The 26,022-nt window shown below is 37.9% G+C and overlaps 1 protein-coding gene across 1 annotated transcript in view; it reads right to left on the bottom strand.

Moving 5' to 3' along the window:
- The window catches only part of LOC101046196 (cytosolic beta-glucosidase), a 127,520-nt gene that overhangs the window by 60,721 nt on the left and 40,777 nt on the right, over nucleotides 1–26,022 (bottom strand). Inside the window, exons 2-4 of the mRNA XM_003927481.3 lie at nucleotides 20,801–21,028; nucleotides 8,497–9,293; nucleotides 7,625–7,748 (exon numbers count right to left, since the gene is read on the bottom strand). Coding sequence (XP_003927530.1) covers nucleotides 7,625–7,748; nucleotides 8,497–9,293; nucleotides 20,801–21,028 — 1,149 coding nt within the window. The remainder of the gene's footprint in view (nucleotides 1–7,624; nucleotides 7,749–8,496; nucleotides 9,294–20,800; nucleotides 21,029–26,022) is intronic.

Here is a 26,022-nt window from a genome sequence, read left to right as displayed (position 1 = left end):
TCAGCAAAAATAAGCAATGGGGAAGGTACTTCCTATTCAATAAATGATGCTGAGATAACTTGCTAGTCATATGCAGAGGAATGAAACTGGACCTCAACTTTTCACTATATACAAAAAAAAAAATTAACAACTCAAGATGGATTAAATATTTAAATGTAAGTTCTCTCAAAGTATAGAAATTCTAGAAGAAACCCTAGGAAATATCATTCTTAACATTAGCCTTAGCAAACAATTTATGACTAATTCTCAAACGCAATTGCAACAAAAACAAGAATGGGTAAGTGGGACCTCATTAACAAAAGAGCTTTTGCACTGTAACAAAAAAAAAAGAAAAGAAACAAACCAACAGGTCAGTTGCAGTGGCTCACGCCTGTAATCCCAAAACTTTAGGAGGCCAAGCGGGGCAGATCATGAGGTCAGTAGATGGAGACCATCCTGGCCAACATGGTGAAACCCCATCTCTACTAAAAATACAAAAATTAGCTGGGCATGGTGGTGAGTGTCTGTAATCCCAGCTACTTGGGAGGCTGAGGCAGGAGAACCACTTGAACCAGGGAGTTGAAGGTTGCAGTGAGCCAAGATTGTGCCACTTCACTTCACCCTGGTGACAGAGGAAGACTTCGACTCAAAAAAAAAAAAAGAAAGAAAGAAAAGAAAAGAAAACCAAAGCAAAACAAAACACAAAACAGAAAAAAAAACAAACCAAAAAAACTATCAACAAAGTAGACACCCTACAGAATGTGAGAAAATATTTGCAAACTATACGTCTTACAAAAGTCTAATATCCCGAATCTAAAAGAAGCTTAATCCAATAAGCAAAAAACACATAAACTCATTAAAAAGTAGGCAAAGGACATTAACATACGTATCTCAAAAGAAGATACATAGGCAGTCAACAAATATGAAAAAACATTCAACATCACTAATCATCAGAGAAATGCAAATCAAAACCACAAAGTTTTACCATCTCACATCAGCCAAAATGGTTGTTATGAAGAAGTAAGAAAATAACAGATGTTGTCAACGCTATGGAGAAAAGGAACACTTACACACTGTTGGTGGAAATGTAAATTAGTAGTCCAGCCACTATGAAGAACAGTTTGGAGGTTTCTCGAAGTACATAAGTAAAACAGGACTACCGTATAACTGAGAGATTCTATTACTAGGTATATCCAGAAGAAAACAAATTGTTCTACCAAATATGTATATCACAAAATACAGTTCAACATTAAAAAGAATAAAATCCTGCGATTTGCAACACGGATGAACCTATCAAACATTATGTTAAGTGAAATAAATGAGGCACAGAAAGACCAATACCACATGATCTCACTTACATGTGGACTCTAAAAAAGTGGATCTCATAGAAGCAGAGAGTAGAATGGTGAGAATAACATCCAACATTTTAATGCATTCAGAGCATATCTAGACATAAATGATCTCTTTTATGGGGCTGGGGGCAGGAGGATTCAGGAAACGTTGTTTCAAAAGATGGAACATTTCAGTTAGATGGGAGGCACGAATTCCAGAGATTTATCCTACAACATGGTGACTGTAATTAATAACAATGTGCTATATTCTGTTAAATTGCTAAAAGAGTAAATGGTAAGGGTACCTATCAAGCACAAAAAGATGATACTATGTGAGGTAATGCATTTGTTTAGGCATTTTGGATTGTATTCATGTTTCAAAACATGTTGTACATAATTAATACAATTTTTGTCAATTTAAAAAATTTAAAAACAAAAATTGCACACTGTATACTAGCACCCACTAGCTATTCTCACACTCAGCCTTTGAACCTTGTTCTTTCTCTGTGTTCTGACCCGGCCCCTTGTGGCTAGCAGCCATCCACTGCAGCCAGGAGCAGCCTTGCTAGCAGTGCAGAGTCCATCCAAATCCCTCCCCACGTGACCCCAAAGCCATACAGTTATACGTAACACAAGTTACGAGATGGACTGCTTCCTAGGGGCCAAGGTGACAAAGATGTCCTCTGAGAAGCAATAAAACAATAGATACAAAGTGGGAATCTATTTTCAGGTATTTGGATCTCTCTTCTGAGTCTGCAATGGAGTTTTAATTGGTTGGTGTTTCTAAAAGGTCACTGTATTAACCTTTGAGATCTTTCCCTAATGCTTAGGATTTTTTTTTCCAATGCACATTTAGAAAAACACAGGTGCTTAACATATTTTGTCCAGTTAAATGGGCCTCTGTGATCTGAAATTGGCGTAGGCAGGTGGCTGCCAGGTCTGCACTACTTTGGGAAATGGATGTATTTCTCCTTTACCTGCTCTCCATGGGAAGGGAAAGACGTAGGGGGAGGGAGAATGCCGACAGACAACAGCAGGGTGATTCTGTGCTCAGCATCTTGTCTTGGTGGTATACCCAAGCTGCAAGATTTATAACCTTCTTGTTACAATGTATCAGCTTCAACACTTTCAGTGAAGTCTTCAATAACTTCGATGACATCTTGCTGAGGGGTTTTGTCATTAAAAGCCGAAAGCTGGTCATTAACAAACCTTCTCTGCAATCATCTACCGCTGTGCTAACTCAGGCATGGATCTGCCTTGAAAGTTGGACTGGCTCAGAAACTTTTCAGAAGGCTGCATTTTTTTAAAATGTGTAGGGTATATTTCTTCAGGGAAAGAAAATATGCCTCCCAATCATTTAGTCATTTATTTCTCATTATTCATTATCTAGCCCTTCCATAATAGAACCAAATTCAACAAATATGTGTAGAACACTGCTATACAGCAGTCATGGTGCTTAGAGCTAAAGATATAATTATAAAAAACAGACACAGCTCTGGTTCTCAGAGAATTCACAGCACTGCCACCCCCAAAAGAATTAGTCATTATTTTTATAGAATCCTTAGTAAATGTGCCAGACTTCTTTTAGGCAACATAAGCACTAACTTGACCATTTTTTACCACTCTTTAAAAGAATCAATGTTCTTATTATCTCCATTTTAGAGATTACATGACTGATGTGGTTGCCTGTTTCAGAATTTTCCCAAAGGTTTTGGGCTCATGAGGGGCAGAATGTGCTCTCTGACTACAAGCACGCTCATCTACTTCAAACAGGACTGGTCCAGGAAGAATGCAAAGAGGATCACATTCCAGGTGGAGGAAGGATCAGAAGCCAGGCTGAAAGCACATACATGCTGGATAGGTATGAGGAACAGGTTACAAACCACTCGGATCAGAATTTAGGTGATGGGGGCAGTATCAGCCATTGGAGCAATAACCTCTGACTCCGCATCTTTCGTCATCTCCTTGAAAGCATTTAGACTGGACAGGTAGCCATTTGTGTGCATCTACATATGAAGCCAAAATTGCCCATTGACTCTGGAGTATCGAGGACTGGGGTAACTGTTACTAGGGTAATAAAAGTTCCTATGATATGAGAAAAGTTTAACCATTTGAACATCATTGAATTCCAAACTTACACAAAGATTCATGTGTCAGAACAATTCCCAGTTGCTTGACAGCAGTTTCTGCTGTCAACGATTTGACTTTTCACCTAATCTGGTCTCCTCCCAGAGGGAAATAATAAATGGGCCTGCTGCTTTCTCGAACTCCATGCAATTCAGAACAGAAAAAGCCAGAGGATCAGTGTTATAATACACATCCAGAAGTTCCTCAAAAAGAAAGAGAAAAACACACATGTGGGGAAATAGTCTGCTAAAATTTGTGAGGGGGATAGAAAAATAACAAGTCTTGAAATGGCATTTTTTAATAAGAAGAATAACCTGGAGGTGATAGATATGTTTTTAAGAGTGCACATTTTGTATAATTGTTACTGTTGATTAAGAAGCTACTATGTGTCAGACAGTTGCTAAGGTAATCTTGCACATTAGCTCATGAAATGGAATCTCTATATAACAACCCTACTAGAAAAATCAATAATAACCATTATCCCCATTTTTATAGATAAGCAAACTGAGGATTAGACAGATTGAATACTTTGCTAAAGATCCTTTATTGAATAATTTGCGGAACTGGAATGCAAATCTAGTTATATGTTATTTCAAGTTTTTGGTACCCTTTGCTCTTACCTGGATCTACAGTAATTAAAATATAACCTATTTAAAGGTGTTTAATACAATTAAACAATGCAAAGATTAAAAAGGCACTAGCTGATTTCTCTCTTTTTATTCTTAAAATGACATTTTTTCTTTTTTTTTCCATACCCCAAAAAGAAACAGAAACATTAGCATACATTTTAATGCTCGATTAATTGCTGTGGGATTCTACCTGAAGAGATCAGTAAGACCCCCAAACAGACCCCATTGATTCAACTCTAGAGTCATTATGTGCCTGTCTGTATGTGTGTGATGTTGGAGGAAAGGCTTTGTTTTTGGGAATCACAGAGCCGTTACCCATCTGACTCCGCAGGTTTTGGTGAATTCTCACCTGCAGCACTTCCCAGGAATATCTTCCTTGGACTGCTATTATTTTTAATTGCTCACAGGATGCCTCTTACTAGCAAAGTTCTTGCCAACCAAGATCATCAGCACTACCTTGGAGGAGTCTCAGAAAATTGATTAGGAAGTTCAATCCTGTTCTTTTGATGAGAACTAGGATATGGGGCATCTGAGTTGTGCTCAAGGTCACGAAACCTGCCGGCTCTTTCACATGAGATGGCATGAAGCACTTTCAAAGAATACATGCAAACCCAAAGTAACCAAACATAATGAAAAGTTTCTGTGTGGTGGGACAAATTAGCACTTTAACTCCCAGAGCCCTGAGCTCACAGATTATATCTAACACCAAATAATTAATAACAATAATAATAATAATAATAATAATAAACATATATTTGGCCTCATTCTAGGAAATACTACTTAGTACCTTTATGATCTTCAGCAAATAATGTAGCCTCTTTGAAATTCAGTTTCCTCATCTATAAAGTAGGAGTAATGAACTCATATCATCGTTTTGAGAAGGAATAAGATGATGGTATAAATTAAAACTCTTTTTGATCAAGAAATAGAAGCCCAATTAGAATAAGATTAAGTGCAAAGAGCATTTTATTACAATGAAACTAATGTCGCTTAAGAATTTGTGTGCATACAGATCTCAGGATAAACGAAAAGCAGAGGCTCTAGTGATGTCTGGAAGTTGTCCATGTTTCCTTTCCCTTACCTTAATGCATTGGTATCTTCCCTTCTCACTATGCCTGAGCTTACAAGGTAGAGCCCAGCCACTGGTAACTCACAAAGCAACATACATCCACCCAACCCAGTCCGAGGGATTAAGAAACAAATTGGTCACGTTCTAGGTCCCAGGGAAGAACTGAAATTGTCCAGCTCATGTCCCCATGCCTACCGTTGGACCAGTCAGTTATCTGCTGACAAGGAGGAGGATTGTATTCCGCTTACACGGCTGTCGCTATGGTAAGCGTGTGGATGGGGAGATTAGTACTTCTTAGAAGAAAGGGGAAACGGAGTTTCACCACAGCAGAAATCATTGCTGTCCACTACCAGAATACATAAAAAAGTTACCACACCACTATACCTAGTCCAGAACAAATACATTTATGCATATGTTTTTATTCTCAATATACAAATTTCTACAATTTAAAAACTGTACAATTTTTTTTAAAAAAGCAAAACACTGTGTCAATTACAGTGAATATAGCTGGCCTACTGTTCAGATTCAGAAGAGAACAGAGATGCTGTAAATAATAAATGTTTTATATGCTTAATAAATTTCTCATCAAGTTATTTGAAGACAAACTAGAATTTCAACAAATTGAAAACTGATTTTTTTGTTCCTAACCCTATTCTCCTTTCCTGTCTGTTAGAAAGCCAATCTTACATTTTCCAATCCTCTGTTATTTTTCTATCCTTAAATCAACCTAGTTTGGGAGTCCATCATTGAGTGTTTAGCAATAAAGATCTAAAGGATGGTATAAAGTACTTGAAACTATTTGAACAAACAATGAAATGTCTCTATATGATTAGCACTGAACAGAGTACCAGGCTGGGAATGGAAAAAAAGGATGGGGGGCGGGTATTTCTATTTATCTCTCTTTTCCTAATACACAGAGCAATTTTAGGCAAGTCATTTGTGCTCCCTGTAGCCATCCATAAATCTGCCTGGTAGTAACTAACCTATTTGTTCTTCAGGATAAAGGCTGAGAATATCAATAGATTAACTATGAAGAGGACCCATCTACAGGAAGAAGTGGAGTGGAATCTCAGAAAACTAGAGATTTTGCTCTCTTATCAGAAGATGAACTCCTACCCGGAAGAATCTATTTTGGGTGTAATACAAAATAATTCCCTCGCTTGGGTCAAACTGTAAAGATCCAATTGCTCTCTGCCAGTAAGCTCCAGGCCTGAGTGAAGGATCCAGTCAATGAATTTCAGGTTTTGGAAAATGATCACTTTGCATCACTTTCCAGAATCCCTTCTGATTATTACCAGTGTAATATTGAATAATTTTGGAAAGAATAATGTCAGAAACTCGCAATTAGAATGATAAGAAATAAGTGTGGCTATCAAGGTTTTTTTTTTAAAATAAAGGAAATTTAAAGTCTCATTTTACATTGGATTTTGTTGCTATGACATGATTACTTCTTAAGAAGGAGGAATTGGGCTGGGCATGGTGGCTCATGCCTGCAATCCCAGCACTTTGGGAGGCTGAAGCAGGTGGATCATGAGGTCAGGAGTTCAATACTAGCCTGAGCAGCATGGTGAAACCCCTTCTCTACTAAAAAAAAATATATATATATATACAAAAATTAGCCAAGCGTGGTGGCAGACGCCTGCAGTCCCAGCTACTCAGGAGGCTAAGGCAGGAGAATTGCTTGAACCCAGGAGGTGGAGGTTGCAATAAGCCAAGATTGCCTGGCAAGGGAGCCAGACTCCATCTCAAAAAAAAAAAAAAAAAAAAAAAAAGAAGGAGGAATTAAATTTGAGAAGCAGCGAATAATGGGAGAGGAGTTGCTAACTGGTCTAAAAATGTGTGTTACCAGTTTAAAGCTCATTCCTTCATGACTGTTTTCAAATATGATAAGAATTCATATGAAAAGAATTCCACAGAGGGAAAAGAGGCACTAAATAATAACATTACCTTAAAACACAGCTCACATTTTCCATATGACAATAAAAATGTTTCTAACTGGGCTGCATGGTTACAGCTTAAATGCAACATACATTGATGGAAGACTCGTGCCATTTTGAAGTTTATTGCACAGATGCTTAATTTGGGTTCTTTAAAAGTCCTGTCTTTTCATTTTTTTGGTAGTTAGGATATTAAAATATGCAAATAAGCATGTTATAGTTGATCAGTGCTAATCTTTTCTGTAATAACTGATGTTGTCTCTCCCAACAGCCACCACTCCTTCTGTTCTTGTCACCTTCACCCAGGAGTCACAAAATGCTGAAGACAGTCGCTTGTGACTTGATTCAATTTCAGGAGGTTGTAGCTAGGCCAAAATCCTCCCCTTCCTCTTTCCTAAATACTGTTTTCCCCCTTTCCTAATTACATGGCTTTACATTGATTTACATGAATTTCAGCTTTCAAAAATCATTGGTCTTTGCTGAATGCAAATAAGCAAATGGGAAAATTATATTAAGACTGCACAATTGATCTTTCATCATCTCAAACAGTACCTTTGAGCAGTTCCTGAAATGTCTGTCTGAAATACTCCCAGCGTTGAGTGTCATCAAGAGGTGCCGGGTCACTCTGGGGAAACCCGTTCTCAGTGATATAAATTACAGGGTTATTATATGCATCCTAGAAAAAGAGAACAGGAGTTTAATTCCAAACAGATGTTTTTAAAAAAAAGAAAGCTCATAAAATCAGGTGCATTACCCTCTATCTTCTGTAAGCTACAACCCCAAAACTAGTTTTCATCAAATTGCACTGACCCTATTAACTTAATTTTCCATGCACTGACCTTTTATAACTAACAACGGAAACGCAAAACTGTGCAAATGTCCATGAAGACAGTCCAATGACTCTTATTATAATGAGAAGACAGAAATATCTTTCTTCCATCAGCATCTGTTGATTGTCACTGCTCCTTAACCCCTCAATCCTGCCAGCAGCTACATTCTACATCCCCCACAGGAGGGGTCCTGAAAACCTGTACTTGAAATTTTAATTTCAGCTAACTGGATGTCATCCAATATAGCTGAGACTCAAAAAAAAAAAAAAAGGTCCAGCTATCACAATCCTTAAAATGTCTTTTAGTATAATCGCAGTTGTGACACCAGATTGAAAAATATGTCCAAACTACTTCTATACGCAAAACTAACTTTAACAACAAATCCTAGACTTTGACCACTGTATTTGAAGCCTTTACCAGCTAGTTACCCCTCACCAACTCAAATCCAAATTTTATCTTCCCAGGCCAGCAGATGTATATGCTATTAACTTAAAATAATTTTTTCAGGTCCATATATACATATACATATGCCTGTCTTGCCTACCTTCACATATTTGAGTGTATATGGACACACAAAAAAAATCATGCATTTACCTTAATATATTTCAGTAGTTTACGTACTCCCCATGGTACCACATAGATCCAGTCCACATTTTTCCAAGATGGATCTGGAAAATATTCAATCTCCACATCCTGGAGAATGCCTAGTTCTCCTTTCTTGTTCTCCTGATACTTGATTAAGCGAGTTGTATAATATTGCACAGCAAAAAAATCAGCAGTGCCTTTGATCATTCTCTTCTGTTCTTCTGTGAATTCCGGCAGCCTTGATGATGGATACCCTTGCTTTTGACTCATGGAGGCAATCTGAGACTTGACAACTTCAGGATAATCACCATCAATGAATATGGGTTTAGCAAAGAAATCCAGATGGAAAGCAATGGCTCTTTTAGCAGCTTCCTGGTCAGACACTGAGTTGGGATCTGCTGGTTCCAACCAGGTCACAAAAAGTGATATGGACACCATACCTTTCTGCTCTTTTCGAAATAATGAATCATAGCTGTGCCAGGATCTGGCATGAGCCTTAATCAAATTATGAGCTGCCTGATAACCTCCAGTTCCACAGTGAGGGATACCTGGAGGAAAGGTACCTAAGTCATATGCCATCATGGAAAGAACATTAGCTTCATTTATGGTGATCCACTGCTTGACACGATCCCCAAAGGTACTGAAGCAAAACTGAGCATATTTGTCAAAGATTTCAATGATTGACTCTGACAACCAACCTCCTTGGTCTTCTAAAGCCTGAGGTAAATCAAAGTGGTAGAGTGTCACAATGGGAGTAACCCCATTTGTTAACAAATCGTCGATGATCTTGTTGTAATAATCAATTCCTAGAAAGAAAAAAAAAAGTCACCCTAAGAAGAAATGCTATTTATAGTATGTTGGCAATAAGTTTTAAAAAGGTATGAAATCAAGAACAATTTTCTGAATGACTTTCATTCAAAACAAGTTTATTACTTCCGCGATATAATTAATAAAAGACTGAGAGGAAACATTGAGAATTCCGAAGAAGAGTAGTTGATCAAGAAGGAAGAGTGTAATGGGGTGACATGATTGAGAGATAAACGTATTGAAATGGATACATTTGGGCAGATCGCTGTTATCTGACTGTGTTATTTTCATACTTACTGAAATGATTTCATGCATTTCTATGTATACTCACTTTGTCTCTTAGTCCCACTAGACTACAAGCCCCACGATAGCAGGGGGCTTGCTTAATCTACCTCTGGATCTCCAAATCCTGGGACAGTACCAGAAATTTAGAAGTTAATAAATATTTGTTTTATAAATGCATAGATCTCAATGGTATTAAGTATAAAGTAAAGGAACTGATCCAGATGACTGTTTTAATGCTTTTCCATACAAGTCTAGGAATAGAGATCTACTGAGAATGAATGAGAGCTCTCAAGGGCAGACAACCAGAATCTGGGTAACAAGGGCAGACAGCCAGAGGTTTAGGACATTAAAGTACCCGGCTGAAGTTTGCTCTAAAACCTTGACACAGTTCATGAGGATACATAGCCACCTCTGGCTCTCATCTGATTCTTCCAGGAATGCAAGTGTGTAAGAGACAGTTTTTAGGCTTGCCGAAAGTTCAGAAGAATGTTACTAACTTGAAGATGGCCTGGCTCAGAATTTATGCCAAGAATTCATTGAGTCTAGCTCAATGATGATGCTTAGCTTGGAAGAGACTTTCTGGGGAGAGGCTGATGTTAGAACTTCATGTCGTTTTATATTTGAAAGTATGGAGGCAACCTAAGCTTAGACAAGAGAAGTTGCCCTGTTTTAAGAAGTTGTTTCTTGGATAAAGATTATGAAATCATATGTAGAAGTGTGTTGCATTGAAAGTTTGCCTAAGGAAAAAGTCTCTTTCTTTTTTTCTTAACCTAGGATCCTTCCATTTTTAAAAGTAACAATTCAGACTTTCAGATGTATTTCATTCATTCATCATTTGTTTGTTAATTCCTTTAAAAACACACTTATAGAGAAACTACTATATGCTTGACATGCAAACATAAGCAAAACAAACACCACCCTTGTCCTTAGGGAGCTTATTAGCAGAAACTATAGAAAAATTCATAAACAATTACAATAGAGTACCCGATAAAGTATAGAGTCCTACTTAAAATATGGGAAAGGATATCCATCCTAAACTCAGGGTATTTAAAAATATTCTGAAAGCAATGTAGCATAATGGTTTCGAGAGTAAATTATAGTGCCAGACCACCTAAATTCTGTCCTAACTCTTTTACCTACTATCTCTGAGAACTTGGACCAGTTCCTTAAATTATCTTTTCCTGCATGCAAAATGTGGATAATAATAGAAAGCATCTTCAATTAATTGTTGTGAGTTTAATGAGTTGATAAATTAAGCATGTTTGGAATAGTTTTTGGCATAAGGTGAGGGCTCAGTACAGGTTAGCTATCATTGAAATAATAATTATGGTTATTAGTGACATCTAAGCTGACATTTAAAATATGATACAAATTACCTGTGTAAGGTAAGGAGAAAAATGTGATTCTGGAAGAGAAAAAGAGGAAAAAAATATTTAAAAAAAGGAAATGTTAAAATAAAGACCACTCAAATGAGAAAAACAGAAAACAGACTATTTACTCAGAATTTGCTGTAGCAAGAGTCAGTCACCAATACTTGCATTTGGCAGGTATCCAAATGCAGTCGGGACAGAGGAAAAGCTTTATAGTGGAGAAAAGAGAACCCTTGGGTGTGCCCTGATTAAAGGCTGTTGACATGGGGAAGCTATAGGAGAGCTAACTAGAATTCTAGCAGGGCATCTTTTGTGATTAGTTTGGCGAGCACATGTGGTTTTCTGTGGTTGCTCCTGATTTGGAAGCAGGGAGCAGGGGGCAGAAAATAGAGAAGGTATCAGTTGACCAAGCTGTGACTATTCTGGGCTGATTGCTGCAGAGGCTGTGGTTTGGTTTCCTGAGCTTCCTTTGTCAGCCAGAGTTTTATTATCAGATATGGCCTGGCCAATGTTTGTACATTCACTCTTTTTTTGGGAACTTAAAGTTTAGTGTAAGGAGAGTTACCAAAAGAGAAATAAGAATGGTGAGAGACGAGCAAGGTAAGCACAAGCCAAATTATGCACAATCAGGTGTTTTCTCTCTGTCTGGGTAAGTGGTTATCTTTGACACCAGCACATTCACTTTGCAAACTGGAATGTACTGTGAATCATGCATAACAACTCCATATTTGGAAGGCACACTTTTGTGCTTTTTCTCACTTAGTAGCAGAATAACACCTCCTCCACCGCCAGAGATGTTCATTCTTTAATCCATGAAATGGGTCAACATGTTACCTTACATGGCAAAAGGGACTTGGCAGCTGCATTTAAGGTGTAGACCTTTAATTGTGAAGAGTTCCCCAGAGTGTCCAGATGGATCCAATGTAACCATATGAGTTTTTAAAAATGGAAGAGTAAGACAGAAGAGTGAGTCAGAGAGATGCAACAATGGAAGAACAGGTGGAGAAGCGGCAGCTTGAGAGAAACTCAACACACTATTGCTGGCTTTGAAAATGGAGAAAGGGGACCGCAAGCCAAGGAATGCAGATGGCCTCTTGAAGCTGAGAACAGTCCGTAGCTGATAGCCATCAACATAATAGAGACCTCGGTTTGACAATCACAAGGAACTAAATTCTGCCAACAACATGAATGCATCGAAAGACAGACTCTTCCAAAGATCCTTCAGAAAGAAATTCAGCCTTGAAGGTGTCTTGATTTCAGCCTCACAGAGACCCATGTCAAACTTCTGACCTATAGAACTCTAAGGTTTTAAGCAACTAATACGTGATAATTTGTTACAGTGGCAGTAAAGCTAATACACTTATCAAAATTTGTAACTTTTCCTTTCTCTCTCTCAATGAAAGAGTATTTTGCCATCCCATCCCTGGGCCCGTGTAAACTCACATTTCTACATTTGTAAATGAGGTATCTAGAAATAGTATGATAAAATCATCTGGGTATTGGTATGTGGGAGGGTTTTTATAACCAACTCTTTCCATTGACTTTGAACATGAAAATAATATTAACTTTTATTTATTGAACTCATACCATATGTACAAGATTATCATACATTTTGCTAAATCCATACACTAAGCTCTAGAGATGGGTGTTTTTTATGCCCATTTAAAAATGAGAAAACTGAGATTCAGGGAATCTCAATGTTGATAAGTTGCATGGTCCACGTTTAATCCCAGTCTGTCTCACTATAAAGACTGAGCTGTTCTCAATATGACATCCCACTTCTCATGTTCCTGAACCAGAAATATGTGACTCTATTTTACCAGCCTTCGTGGTCACCTACTTCAGACCTGAACATAATATCAAATTCCTTTTCTCCCCCTTTGCGGAGAAGTCATTAATAATGGTCAATCAATGTAATTCAAACAACATGATAACTGTCCATTGAAGTAAAGACAAGTAAATTTTAAGAAATTTTTTTCTCAGCACAGCAGGGAAACAGAGCATAATTAATATTCACTATCCCAGAATTAGGCACTTTACTTCTTGGTCATACAGTTTATTCAATGTTGTAACAAAACTTTTCCACAAAGAAGTGGAGTTGGATTTTTAGGAGGAGAGCCCCAGACTCAGAAAATTCAGCCAAAGGATCTTGAACAAATCTCTTGGTCTGTCTATACCTCAGTATCCTCATCTGTAAAATGGGAAAGTTAATTCTTCCACCTTATGAGTGTATGAGTATTGAAGGAGAATGAATTTGTCAAAGCGTTATTTAACTTTGTTTTTCAGAATGGTGTAAGTCACTGATAAACAAATTCTCTGAATAAATGTGTCTTTTTTAAATGATCATCTGTTACCAATCTAGGGATTTTGAAACTGAGATGTTATCTGGATCCCATTCTGCTTCTGGGTATTTAGAACAGAATTGATTATTTTAAGGATTAAAACTTCTATAGCTTTCTTTCATAGTCAACATATTCTCTGTTTTAATTAAATCCATTTCTGCTTATTTGATCTTAGAAAATATAAAATATGTCTGAAGTAGAGGTCTTCTGGATATCAGAAAAATAAGCCAGATGAACTCAAATACAAAGGTGGTGCTAGGGGCAGGTGAGTAGTAGATGTAGATGCAATGGACATTATTTGAAATGACAGAAATAGAACAGGGATGCAGTGACAGAAAGTAACAGCAAGTGGAACTCAAAAGAATTGAAGCTGAGAGCTGAGAAAATCTTTGCTTCTCAAGGAAAACTGGTCTCTTCCATCCCAGTTTCTTTCAACACATCTATTCCATTTCTTTTCTTCCTTCAGAAACAGTTTTCCCTTATGATTCAAGCAGCAGAGATAAAACCAAAAATATATATTTAAGAAAGAACCACTTTTCTTTACACAACCAATCTGTCCTGATCTCAAAATGGCCATCCCACCTGCCAAAGTTACTTCTGAGCCCCAGTGCCAACCACCAACCAACTCAGCCTCTCAGTGCCTCGATTCCAAACATCCTTGAGGGAGGAAAACAATGGGTCAAGTTTATATTCTTTGATGAGGTCACAGTTCATTATACATCACAGGGAAAAAAAGTCTTTACTTTATCCTGTCAGCTGTGACCTGGAGTCAAGCAGGATTATATGAAACAAACATATGAGGGAATTCCCTTAGAAGAGGGTGTGGCTGCGCATAGCCAAGTCAATTCTAAGCAAAAAGAACAAAGCAGGAGGCATCACACTACTGGACTTCAAACTATACTACAAGGCTACAGTAATCAAAACAGCATGGTGCTGGTACCAAAACAGAGATATAGACCAATGGAACAGAACAGAGGCCTCAGAGGAAATACAACATACCCACAACCATCTGATCTTCGACAAACCTGACAAAAACAAGCAATGGGGAAAGGACTCCCTGTTTAATAAATGGTGTTGGGAAAACTGGCTAGCCATGTGCAGAAAGCAGAAACAGGACCCCTTCCTGACACCTTACACCAAAATTAACTCCAGATGGATTAAAGACTTAAACATCAGACCTAATACCATTAAAACCTTAGAAGAAAATCTAGGCAAAACCATTCAGGACATAGGTGTAGGCAAGGACTTCATGACCAAAACGCCAAAAGCAACGGCAACAAAAGCCAAAATAGACAAATGGGACCTAATCAAAATCCACAGCTTCTGCACGGCAAAAGAAACAGTCAGTAGAGTGAATCGGCAACCAACAGAATGGGAAAAAATTTTTGCAGTCTACCCATCTGACAAGGGGCTGATATCCAGAATTTACAAAGAATTAAAGCAGATCTACAAGAAAAAAACAAACAAGCCCATTCAAAAATGGGCGAAGGATATGAACAGATACTTTACAAAAGAAGACATACGGGAGGCCAACAAACATATGAAAAAATGCTCATCATCACTGGTCATCAGAGAAATGCAAATCAAAACCACATTGAGATACCATCTCACACCAGTTAGAATGGCGATCATTAAAAAATCGGGAAACAACAGATGCTGGAGAGGATGTGGAGAAATAGGAACACTTTTACACTGTTGGTGGGAATGTAAATTAATTCAACCATTGTGGAAGACAGTGTGGCGATTCCTCAAGGACCTAAAAATAGAAATCCCATTTGACCCAGCAATCCCATTACTGGGTATATATCCAAAGGATTATAAATCATTCTACTACAAGGACACGTGCACACGAATGTTCATTGCAGCACTGTTTACAATAGCAAAGACCTGGAACCAACCCAAATGCCCAACGATGATAGACTGGATAGGGAAAATGTGGTACATATACACCATGGAATATTACGCAGCCATCAAAAACGATGAGTTCACGTCCTTTGTAGGGACATGGATGAACCTGGAAACCATCATTCTCAGCAAACTGACACAAGAGCAGAAAATCAAACACCGTATATTCTCGCTCATAGGCGGATGTTGAACAATGAGAACACATGGACACAGGGAGGGGAGCGCTACACACTGGGGTCCGTTGGAGGGAAATGGGGGAGGGGCGGGGGGAGGGGAGGTGGGAAGAGAGAGCATGGGGAGAGATGACAGATACAGGTGAGGGGGCGGAAGGCAGCAAAGCACACTGCCATGTGTGTACCTATGCAACAATCTTGCATGTTCATCACATGTACCCCAAAACCTAAAATGCAATAAAAAAAAATGAAAAAGAAAAAAAAAAAAAAAGAGGGTGTGGCTGGAATTTGCAAAGATGATGTCTCAAATTTAATTTTTTTTTTTAATTTAGAATCCTCTTTCAACAAACAAAGTAACGTAGAATTCACTTTGGTCTCCAGCCTACCATGCATCAAGTTTACAACTCTCTTTAGTTCACACCGTTCTAGATTCACACCATCAGTTTCTGTAATTGCCCTGTGTTCTCCTGCCACACTGCCTGTATCAGTTTCCTACTGCTGCTGAAAACAAATTAACACAAACTTAGCGGCAGGACCAACACAAATGCATTATGTTATGGTTCCTGGGCCAGAGATCCTGCTCACTGGGCTAAAATCAAGATGTCAGCAAGGCTGCATTCCTTCTGGGGGCTCTCAGGTAGAATCCATCCTCTACATTTTCCAGGTAGTAGAGGTAACCTGCATTCCTTCCCTCATGGCTTCTCCCATCCTCACCCTCACCTCTTCTCTTCGACCTCTGCTTTAATCATTATCCTTTTCTCCTCTCTCTGACTCTGATCCTTCTACCTCTCTCTTTTAAGGACACAGGTAATGACACTGGGACCACACAGATAGTCCTGAACAATCTCCTCATCTCAAAACCCTTCCCTTAATCACATCTGTAAAGTTTATTTTACCATGCAAGTTAATATACATGTAATTCCTAAGAATCAGAGCATGAACACTTTTTGGAGGGTCATTTTCAGTCTATTATAGTGCCCAACACAAAGTACAAGATTAATGTTTGTTTAGTTAATTTATTTAAACCATTCCTTCTAAGTGCACTCATATTTTAAATCTTAAAGTGAGCAAGAAATTCTGCATAAATATTCCCTCTTTTTTTATTTCCAATGCTTGGACTTCCCATTAATCGCCTGAAATTTACATTTGTGGCAGATATGATGAACATGTACTTGAACAGTTGAGAAATACAGGAATATGTGATTTCAGTTGCCAACTCAATCTTTTCTTGTTAAACCTTGAAAAACAGACATTTGAAAGAGACAGACTGTGTAACAATTCTACTTCATAAAAATATTCTTCTAGTTTGGGGACATAGAACTTTACAAGTTTCCAAATGTCCTATAATCAAGCTCTGAAACGGATAGTCAAACACAAAAAGAGTTTCCTTGGGAAGAACAGCAACAGGGATTTTCTAACTCTTTGCATGTTTTTTGAGAAAATGTTTAAACGGGAGGAAAAAAAGATGGCCTTTCCAAGTTAAAACCATTCCAACTGCTTCAACAGATCACTGCACAAGAATGAGCAACTGCTTATTGAAATTCCACCTCCTGGATGCACCTCCAGTGCCCTCTTGTTCAAAGCAAAGTCTGTAATATTAATCAGCTATGGTTTTGCCAAAGCAAGGGCCAAACACAAGAAGCTCAGTGCTATGGGCATGTGATCCCCACATGAGATCTGCATGAGCAATTTCTCCACAATATTCAGGCGGCTTCCATGACTCCAGTACCACCACCTCCACTCTCCAGTGGCTTCTGTGTCTTTGCTCTTGGACTGCTGATCTACAATGCGCCTCCATAAACTTCTGAGTATCTCAAGTTGGTTTTCAAAGCTTAGTATGTTGACATATTGGTACAGGTCCACAATCTTTTATCTAGAAATCTTAGGGTCATATGAGTTCAGAATTTTTGAGTTTTAGAAAGGAAACACAGAACATATATCAAATATTAACACCTCCAGTGAATCTGAGTATCTTTTAATATTTCTGCAAATACATAACTATTCACACCAAATAGAATAAACCAAGATTATTTTAGATATTCACAACAATTCAAGTCAGCTTTTGCTGACAATTTCATTTTAAAAAGATTTGGTAATAAAAGCCTTTTGGAATTTAGAACTTCAAATATGGCATTGAGGACCAATACTACAAGTTTGTAGGTTTTTGGTTGTTGTTGTTGTTGACTACCCAAATGGAAGCTCAGCAAAAACTCCAAACTCTTGGAATAAGTGCAAGAAGTTTTGGTGTCATGGCGCCTCTACTTCATTTAACCAACAGGGAAACTGTAGCACAGAGAATTCAAGTGGTTTGGCCAGACTGAGATCTAGACTAGATACGAGATTTTTATGTCAGACAAACCTGGGTTGAAACTAATTAAATTCATCATCTTGGCAAATGTATGCCTAACCTTACCGCCCATGTTAGCATTGTTCCTTCTGTTTAGAGATGCCCCTCACTCAGAAGGCTGTTATGAACATTAAATCAACAAAATTAAGTGCAATGTTTGCATGGTGAGCTGAGGGTGATTTTTATGATTTTTATTCATCTAATTCAATTGAATTCAGTAATTGTTACTGTATCCCTCCATGGATGGTGCTGGACTAGATTACAAGGGTAACAGGGCAGAACTGTCTACCCATTATACTGTAAACACTTCCAAGGATTCTCTAATATGCATGTTATGACTACTTAGCACAGTCCCTGACACAAGAGACATTCAGCACAGTTTGGTTGAATTGAATTCAACTTAAGGCACCATCGTCTAACATGGGATATGGTAACAGTTAACAATGAAGAAGGTGAGAAATATTCTAAGAGCTTTGCAAAGTGCCATGAGAATAAAAAAGAGAGAGAGATTTTTTTCTGGCTTAGAATAGAGAAAGACTTTAAAGAAGAGGGAAATTGTGCTAGACCTGAACAGCAGCACAGGCCTTCAGTAGGTATAGCTGGAGTTAAAGAAAGCCCATTCCAGGCAGAAGAAAAAGCTTCAGAAAATTTCTACAAGGTGGAAAACTGCATGGTATGTTTAATAAGTAGTGGGTTACTTATGCTTACAGAAAAAAGATTATAGACCTGTACCAATATGTGTTTGGGATATTGCATGATCATATGAGTAGGGGAGTTTTAGCCTGTAAAGTTTTGGAGGTGATTAAGTCTAAGTCAAATAGAGCCTGGAATCATATATGAAGAAGAATAGACTATGTATTGAGGCTATGGGTGACTAAATTATTTTTTTAATCTTGCCTCATTTTTATCAGGAGATGATCCAAACCAATACAATATGGGTCAAGCTTTAGAAAAATTGCTATGATGGCATCTTATAGAAAGTAAAGGTTAGAGAGAGGGGGAAAACAGATAGATCCATCAAGGATATATCAAAAAACCCTGCGAGAATGATAAATGCCTAAACTAGGGCAGGTGCAAAAAGAGTGGTTAGAAGATAGGTTAAAAAGTCATAATTAGAATGGACTATACTAAGCAATACATTAGAGGAAGGAAGAAAAGAAAAGAGAATTCAAAGATTACTTTCCGTTTTTAGAGTTTGCAGTATGGTGCCAGAAAGAAGGGAGAATACCAAAGTTGGATTGGGAAGATTGAAGATTATGAGTTCACTTTTAAACTAAACAATAAATTATGTCTCGTTCAATGTAAAATATAAAACCGATGGCAAATAGTAGACATTCAATCGGCAGCAACGGGTCTTAGAGTAAGAAATGGGTCTGCTGATCCTGAACTGTCCCTATCTGGGGGAAGCTACGCTAAGGCTGATGCTACATGTGAGTTCATGAGTTGCAATTCTATTGCATGTGAAGATTACCCCACCTTAAATAAACGAGCTTTTCAAGTGCACAGGCTCATCTGGGAATTGTCATCAAGCATTGTTCTATATAGACAATCACGTAAGTTACTCAGGAATAATGCCTTTGTATTAATGAAGGTTCTTGGGGAGGGATGTATGGCGAGGCAAGCAGGTGCTCTCTTAGGTCATGCAAGCCATCGGCCATCCTGCATTTAAGAGGCTCTCCTTAAATTGTATGCTGTAAGCACCTACTTGCTTCATCTAGTCCCAGCCTTATGGACAGTGTAAAATCTTTTCCAAGACAAAGTAGTAATAAAGTATCTTTATTAAGAAGACAGCAAACCACACTGCCATGTGTGTACCTATGCAACAATCTTGCATGTTCTTCACATGTACCCCAAAACCTAAAATGCAATAAAAAAAGCAAGTGCTTATCATGTGAGTTAAGAAATAAGGCAATTTATCAATCATAGCTCAATAAAGCTGATGACCTAAAAATAAAAAAAAAAAAAAAAAGAAGCCATATGTTGTAGCACAAGGGTTGGCAAGCTTTTCCTGTAAAGGACCAGATAGCAAATATTTGAGACTGCAGGCCTTATAGTCTCTGCCCCAACTACCCAATTCTGCCATTATAGTGGAAAAGTAACCTTAGATGATGTGTAATGAACAGGCATGGCTATGTTTCAATTAAACTTTATTTACAAAAACAGATGACAGGCCACATTTGGCCTTTGGGTCAAAGTTTTCCAACCACGTTTTGTGGAATGAGCTACCTAGACCTTAGGTTTAAACTCCAGCTCTACCATTTGCCAAATATGTGGATTTGGACATACAATTCTGTAAAATATGATCACTATGCCTTCCTTAATGTTGGTAAGGATTAAAGAAAATGGGTGTAAAATGCCTCATAAGTAACAGGCATTCAATACAGCAGTGAGTGGCATTTTTATTTACAAGGCATAATAAGAATAATAGCTAACACTTACTAAATGCTTATAAAATGTTAGCTACTGTGTTAAGCACTTTACAAAGATTGTTTCATTTAACTTTCCAGCAATTGTCTGAATTAGTCACTATTACAGGATTCTTTTCTATTCATGGGGAAACTGAGGCACTGAGAGATGCCCAAGAGATGTTCGTACAGATAGTAAGTGATGTAGCTGTCACTTAAGCTTAAGTAAGCGAACTCTGGGCTCCTTGATGCTAACCCCGATGCTAGTTAACTAGCTCTATTAATTCAGCCCTAATTGAAGTGCTTAGAATCATCTCAAGTTCTTCAGGACTTTTCGTAACTCATCACAGGGTTACACAACTTAAAATAGTTTAATACTAATTTTTAAATTTTACCTTCAGATTAACACTCATGTTACATAATAAAACGCTTATTCTAACCTCCTTCCCACTCACCAACCCCCATCTCCACCCAGAAAAGATCTCAAAAGTCAAAGGAAACCAAAATATTACTGTGAGAACTAATGCAAATACATTTCCAAAAAATTTATTCTATAATCACCCTAAAAACTTGCAATTTCAAAGCTACATTGCAGAATAGCATACTGGATTAATTATGCCAGACTGCAGCAATAACCTTGAATTAAAGCTGCAACCTTCTATTTTTAAGAAACACTTGCCTTTCTGGTTGATGAAACCTGTCGTCCCATCAGGTAACAGACGTGACCAGGAAAGAGAGAAGCGGTAATGAGTCAATCCAAGCTGTTTGATACATTTCAAATCTTCCTCCCACAGAGTGTAGCTGCCACAAGCTACATCGCCAGTCTGGTTCTTGAAAACTCTCTCTCCTCCCTGATGAGTAAATGTGTCCCAGACACAAGGGCCTTTTCCATCTGCATCCCAGCCTCCTGAGAAAAAGAAGAAAATGAAACAGTTACACTCTTGACATCAAGAGGCATATGTGGAATGTAAATATTTGTCACCAAAAGAACATACCTCATTAACTCAATGTGCCATATTTATAACTTTAAAATATGCCTTTAAAATAACATGCATGAGCAGGTTACGTGTTTAGCTGTCCTTGATCCCTGAAGCTGACTGGTGGCAAGTGAAAAATTATTGCATAGCGCTGCTGCATAGCAGGCTTTCATGGTTCATTATCTGAAGATCTCCCAGCTGGTAAACAGAGGCAGGCCCCAGCTTATGAATATCTGAATTGAAAACATCTCCTCCTTGCAAATATTCCCCCTGGCCGTGACTGACATGCTTTGTCCTTATGCCTGACAGAATCTTGGTACTTTCTGCATCGCCCTCGATATTTAAACCCTATTCTCCTGTTCTCTGACACTAGAGGCTCTGATAGTCCAGTCCATCTCTGGAGTGGACGGAGCCCTAGTTTCCACCATTGTTGATATGATATTACGATCTGAATTTCATTCATTCATATTGCACTTGATTCAATAAATGTTATGTATCAGGCACAATACCAAGTCAGGGGATACCAGAGTGAACTATGCCGTGTCTCATGTTCTTAGGGAACTTACGTAAGAGCCAATGTAAAGGCCCTTTCTTTTTCAGAAACCAGGGAAAGGCATTTATCCAAGTATGAACTGGAGTGGAAAGAGGTCTCTTTCTCCTCAATTTTTCTGTAAGCCTAAAACTGATCTAAAATATAAAGTCTATTAATTTAATAAAAGAACATATCCAGTATGTTTATGATGTTATATGTATTTAAAAATATGTAAACAATCCATGTATGTTCTGAGCATATACATGTGAGGTAGAAATATCACATGCCTGGGAATGGTCAATTCAGGTGAGTGGTTACCATTGAGGAGAAAGAAGAGGAAATGGAACCAGGCAGGGGTCTACAGGGCCTTCAAATGCATCTCTTATGTTTCATTCATTAAGCAAGGTAGAAGGCATATGAGGGGCTGTGTATTACATTATTCACAATCCATTTTTATAAGCCTAATGTATAATATTTTATCATAATTACTATGCAAGAAAAGAGGTCACAGCTAGAGTAAAGTAGATGAAAACAGTTACAGGAAAGGGCTTTTCATCCAGATCCTCGTTGGGCATCTATATACTTATATTTTCTGCACAGATCTAAAAGGATTAGGTATGGTCTGCAGTTCCAACCTCAGGACAGCAAGAATGATAAGAAGTCTTGGACAGCACCATCAGGAAAGAGAAGAGGCTGCTAGAAGAATACTAAATATCTATACAAAAAGCTATGAATATTAAAAAGTATTTTACTTTGGAGCCATGTAATTATAGAAGTAAATAGTTTCACACATTTCAATGATTCTCAAGTTAGGTCTACATATGGGGTTTAGAGGAATGGGGGAAAAAGAATAGTGGTATTCATAGAATGAAATAGGAACAATCACAAAACTAACATTTTTTAAAGTATGGTGCTCATAGTTTTGAATGATTGATTTAATAAATGAAAATACTTAATCTCAGAGAGCTTAAGCACTGATGTATTGGTATATATTTAACTGGCTATATGTTTAAAAATAAGTATAGATCTATATGTATATATGTTTATCCTCAATTTTGCCAATATAAAGTATGCATAATACACAGTTTACAAATAATACAGGAAGTTCTTTTAGATTTTTGGCAATGTCATATTGGCAGTTGTATTAGTCCATTGTTACACTGCTATAAAGATACTACCTGAGACTGGGTAATTTATAAACAAAGGAGGGTTAATTGACTCTCAGTTCTGCATGGCTGAGGAGGGCCTCAGGAAATTTACAATTACGGCAGAAGGGGAAGCAGGCACCTTCTTCACAAGGTGGAAAAAAGAAAGAAGTAGTAACGAGGAACACTTCCTTTCAAACCCTTATAAAACCATCGGATTTTGTGAGAACTCGTTTACTACCACGAGAACAACATGGAAAACCGCCCCAGGATCCAATCACCTCTCTCCCTTGATGTGTGGGGATTACAGGTCCCTCCCTCAACACATGGGCATTACAATTCAAGATGAGATTTGGGGGGCACACAGAGCCACACTATGTCAGCTGCCAACCTACAGTTGTAATTTGACAAATGTGTGTAGTTATCATCTGACTGGTGGTTAATATTTTTGCTTCTATTCACAGGCAGAAGGAAAAGCAAACAAAAGATGTGCCAGAACTCCACTTTTTACCAGTGACATGAGGGACTTCTTTGCTGAATCAGGTAACAGTTTTCAAACACTGGAAGCCATCTCAAATTTTGGTGCTACTCACAGTGTCACAGCCACAGACATGACACACTTTTAAGTTTAATCTGTATTATTAACATGTTCTCTATCACTTTCTAAGGTCTAGACAACTAGCAAAACAATAAATCAAGTACTGACTTCTAGCACCAGCCAATTTCTGCAACTGTGATATCACTGAAGGCAGAGCTGAGAAAAGATGAGCATTAGCAGCACGCCTTATTATAGTGATTCTCCTATTCAGATCCCAGAGATCTAAATTACCCAAAGGCATAGAAAACAGTGAAATTTAGTAATTAGTTAAGTAATGATAATGATTTGGAGTATTTACTACCTTTGGTTTTGGTATACATTATTTACCTATAAACTTTAATAAAGCCTGTGTTAAAGAATCAGCTCACACAAACTCAATAGGCTCTGGAGAGCCAGCACAAGCTGGCTTCACCACATCACTTACAAGCAACTTGACTCAGATCACACCGTTAGTAAATAATAGTGCCAAGATTTGTATTCAAGTCTTAGAAGTCTAAGATTCTGCCACTGGACCATGCTGCTCTTAGTAATAATTACTTAGAGTGATGAAGAAAAAGTCAACTGATGACCAAACTACTCCATTTGTCAGGCTAAGAAGTGCAAAATATAATGTGTGCATTTTGGAATGGAGTTCAAATAAGGTAACTAAAACAAGTTTTGACAATTTTAAGAGGTCAAGGTCACTCTGCAAAATGTCAGTTAGAAAATTTACTGATGTGAATTTGCTCATTCTACACATGTACTAGCTAGACAAAGCATAACCAAACAAGATTTGTTTCTACAAAAAACTAAGCTTCCAATTGAAGATTAACAATTACAGGCTGCCATTGATGGCTCTTGCCTGTAATCCCAGCACTTTGGGAGGCCAAGGTGGGCGGATCACCTGAGATTGGGAGTCCGAGAGCAGCCTGACCAACACAGAGAAACCCTGTCTCTACTAAAAACACAAAAAGAAAAGAAGAAGAAAAAAAAAAACATTAGTAGGGTGTGGTGGTGCATGCTCCTCGGGAGGCTGGGGAGGTTGGGGCAGGAGAATCGTTTGAACCCGGAAGGCAGAGGTTGCAATAAGCCAAGATAGCATTATTGCAGTCCAGCCTGGGCAACGAGAGCAAAACTCCATGAAAGAAAGAAAGAAAAAGAAAGAAAGAAAGAAAGAAGGAAGGAAGAATGGAAGGAAGGAAGAAGGAAGGAAAGAAGGAAGGAAGGGAAAGAAAGGTCAAAGGAAGGAAGGAGAGAAAGGGAGGAAGGGAGGAGGGGAAGGAAGGAAGGAAGGAAATGAACAATTAGAACTGAAATTGGACAAAAATCATATAAAGGCCAATATTTCTTAGTACTTTTATCACAAATCTTACTGTATGAATGATATTAATAACTCATTTGTCCATTAGAAATTTTCTCCTGTTGCAATTATGCCCACATTCTAAAAGTATGATGTCCTTTATGATTAATAAAACTACTGTTTCCAGGTGGACTGCATACTCACAGCCATCCACCATACAATTATTATAGTTGTGTCAAACATAGAAAATACACTTTTTAATGCTTTGTTAATTTAGCAGGAGGTTAGGTGACCCAAAAATAAAGTGAGAGGGTAATTCAGAGGAATAAGTGAATAGCGATGCAGGCTTTTGTACTGGGAGTGTTTGCCAAGTTCAGACCATCTGAGCTTTTATTTTAATGGCTTGTGGAACAAGGGAAAAATGAGACAAAGTCTAAGGTGCACCAAAGATGAAAAGTATAAATAGAGATGGTTACAAAAAGCCAGTATGCAAGGACTTTATATCCTGTGCAAGAAAAAATGAGAGACAAACCCAATCTGCAGAAAGAGAGAATTAAAAACTTAGCTTGATTCAAACTTGAGTGGAGAGGGTAAATTACTCCTCAGTATTTGTAACTAGAGTTCAGCTATCAAACCATTAAGCATGAGAATGGGAAATATATATTTTCAGATATATGAGCTCTCAAAAACTTTTCTTTTTTGGATATTACTGGAGGATAAATTTTACTACAACAATGATGTAAATCAAGAAAGATAAAGATCTAAGGTGCAGGAAACAAGAAACTCAGGAGAGGAGATTGACAAAGAAAATTACTGAGTGATATTGTATTATTTCGTTCTCATGCTGCTAATAAAGACATACCTGAGACTGGGTAATTTATAATGGAAAGAGGTTTAATTGACTCACAGTTCTTCAGGACTGGAGAGTCTTCATTAAATTCAGTCATGGTGGAAGGGGAAGTAAACAAGCCCTTCCTTACATGACAGCATCAAGGAGAAGTGCAGAGTGAAGACAGATGAACTCACTCACTATCAAGAAAACAGCATGGATATAACTGCCAGCATGTCCCTATCATGACATGTGGGGATTACAGGAACTAGAGTTCAAGGTGAAATTTGGGTGGGGACACAGACAAACCATATCAGATATGGACTAATTGTCGCCCCTCAGAATTTATATATTGAAGCTCTAACCCCCAATGTGATTAGATTTGGAGATAGGGTCTTTAAGGAGGTAATGATGGTTAAATGAGGTTATAAGAGTAAGAGTCTAATCCAATAGGACTAATGTCCTTATAAAAAGAAGGAAAGAGAGAGAGAGAGAGAGAGAGAGAGAGAGAGAGAGAGAGAAGGGGAGAGAGGGAGAATCA

The sequence above is a fragment of the Saimiri boliviensis genome, chromosome 3, assembly GCF_048565385.1.
Source record: "Saimiri boliviensis isolate mSaiBol1 chromosome 3, mSaiBol1.pri, whole genome shotgun sequence".
In the NCBI taxonomy this organism is placed as follows: Eukaryota; Metazoa; Chordata; class Mammalia; order Primates; family Cebidae; genus Saimiri; species Saimiri boliviensis.
This window is presented reverse-complemented; position numbering and strand designations above follow the sequence as displayed.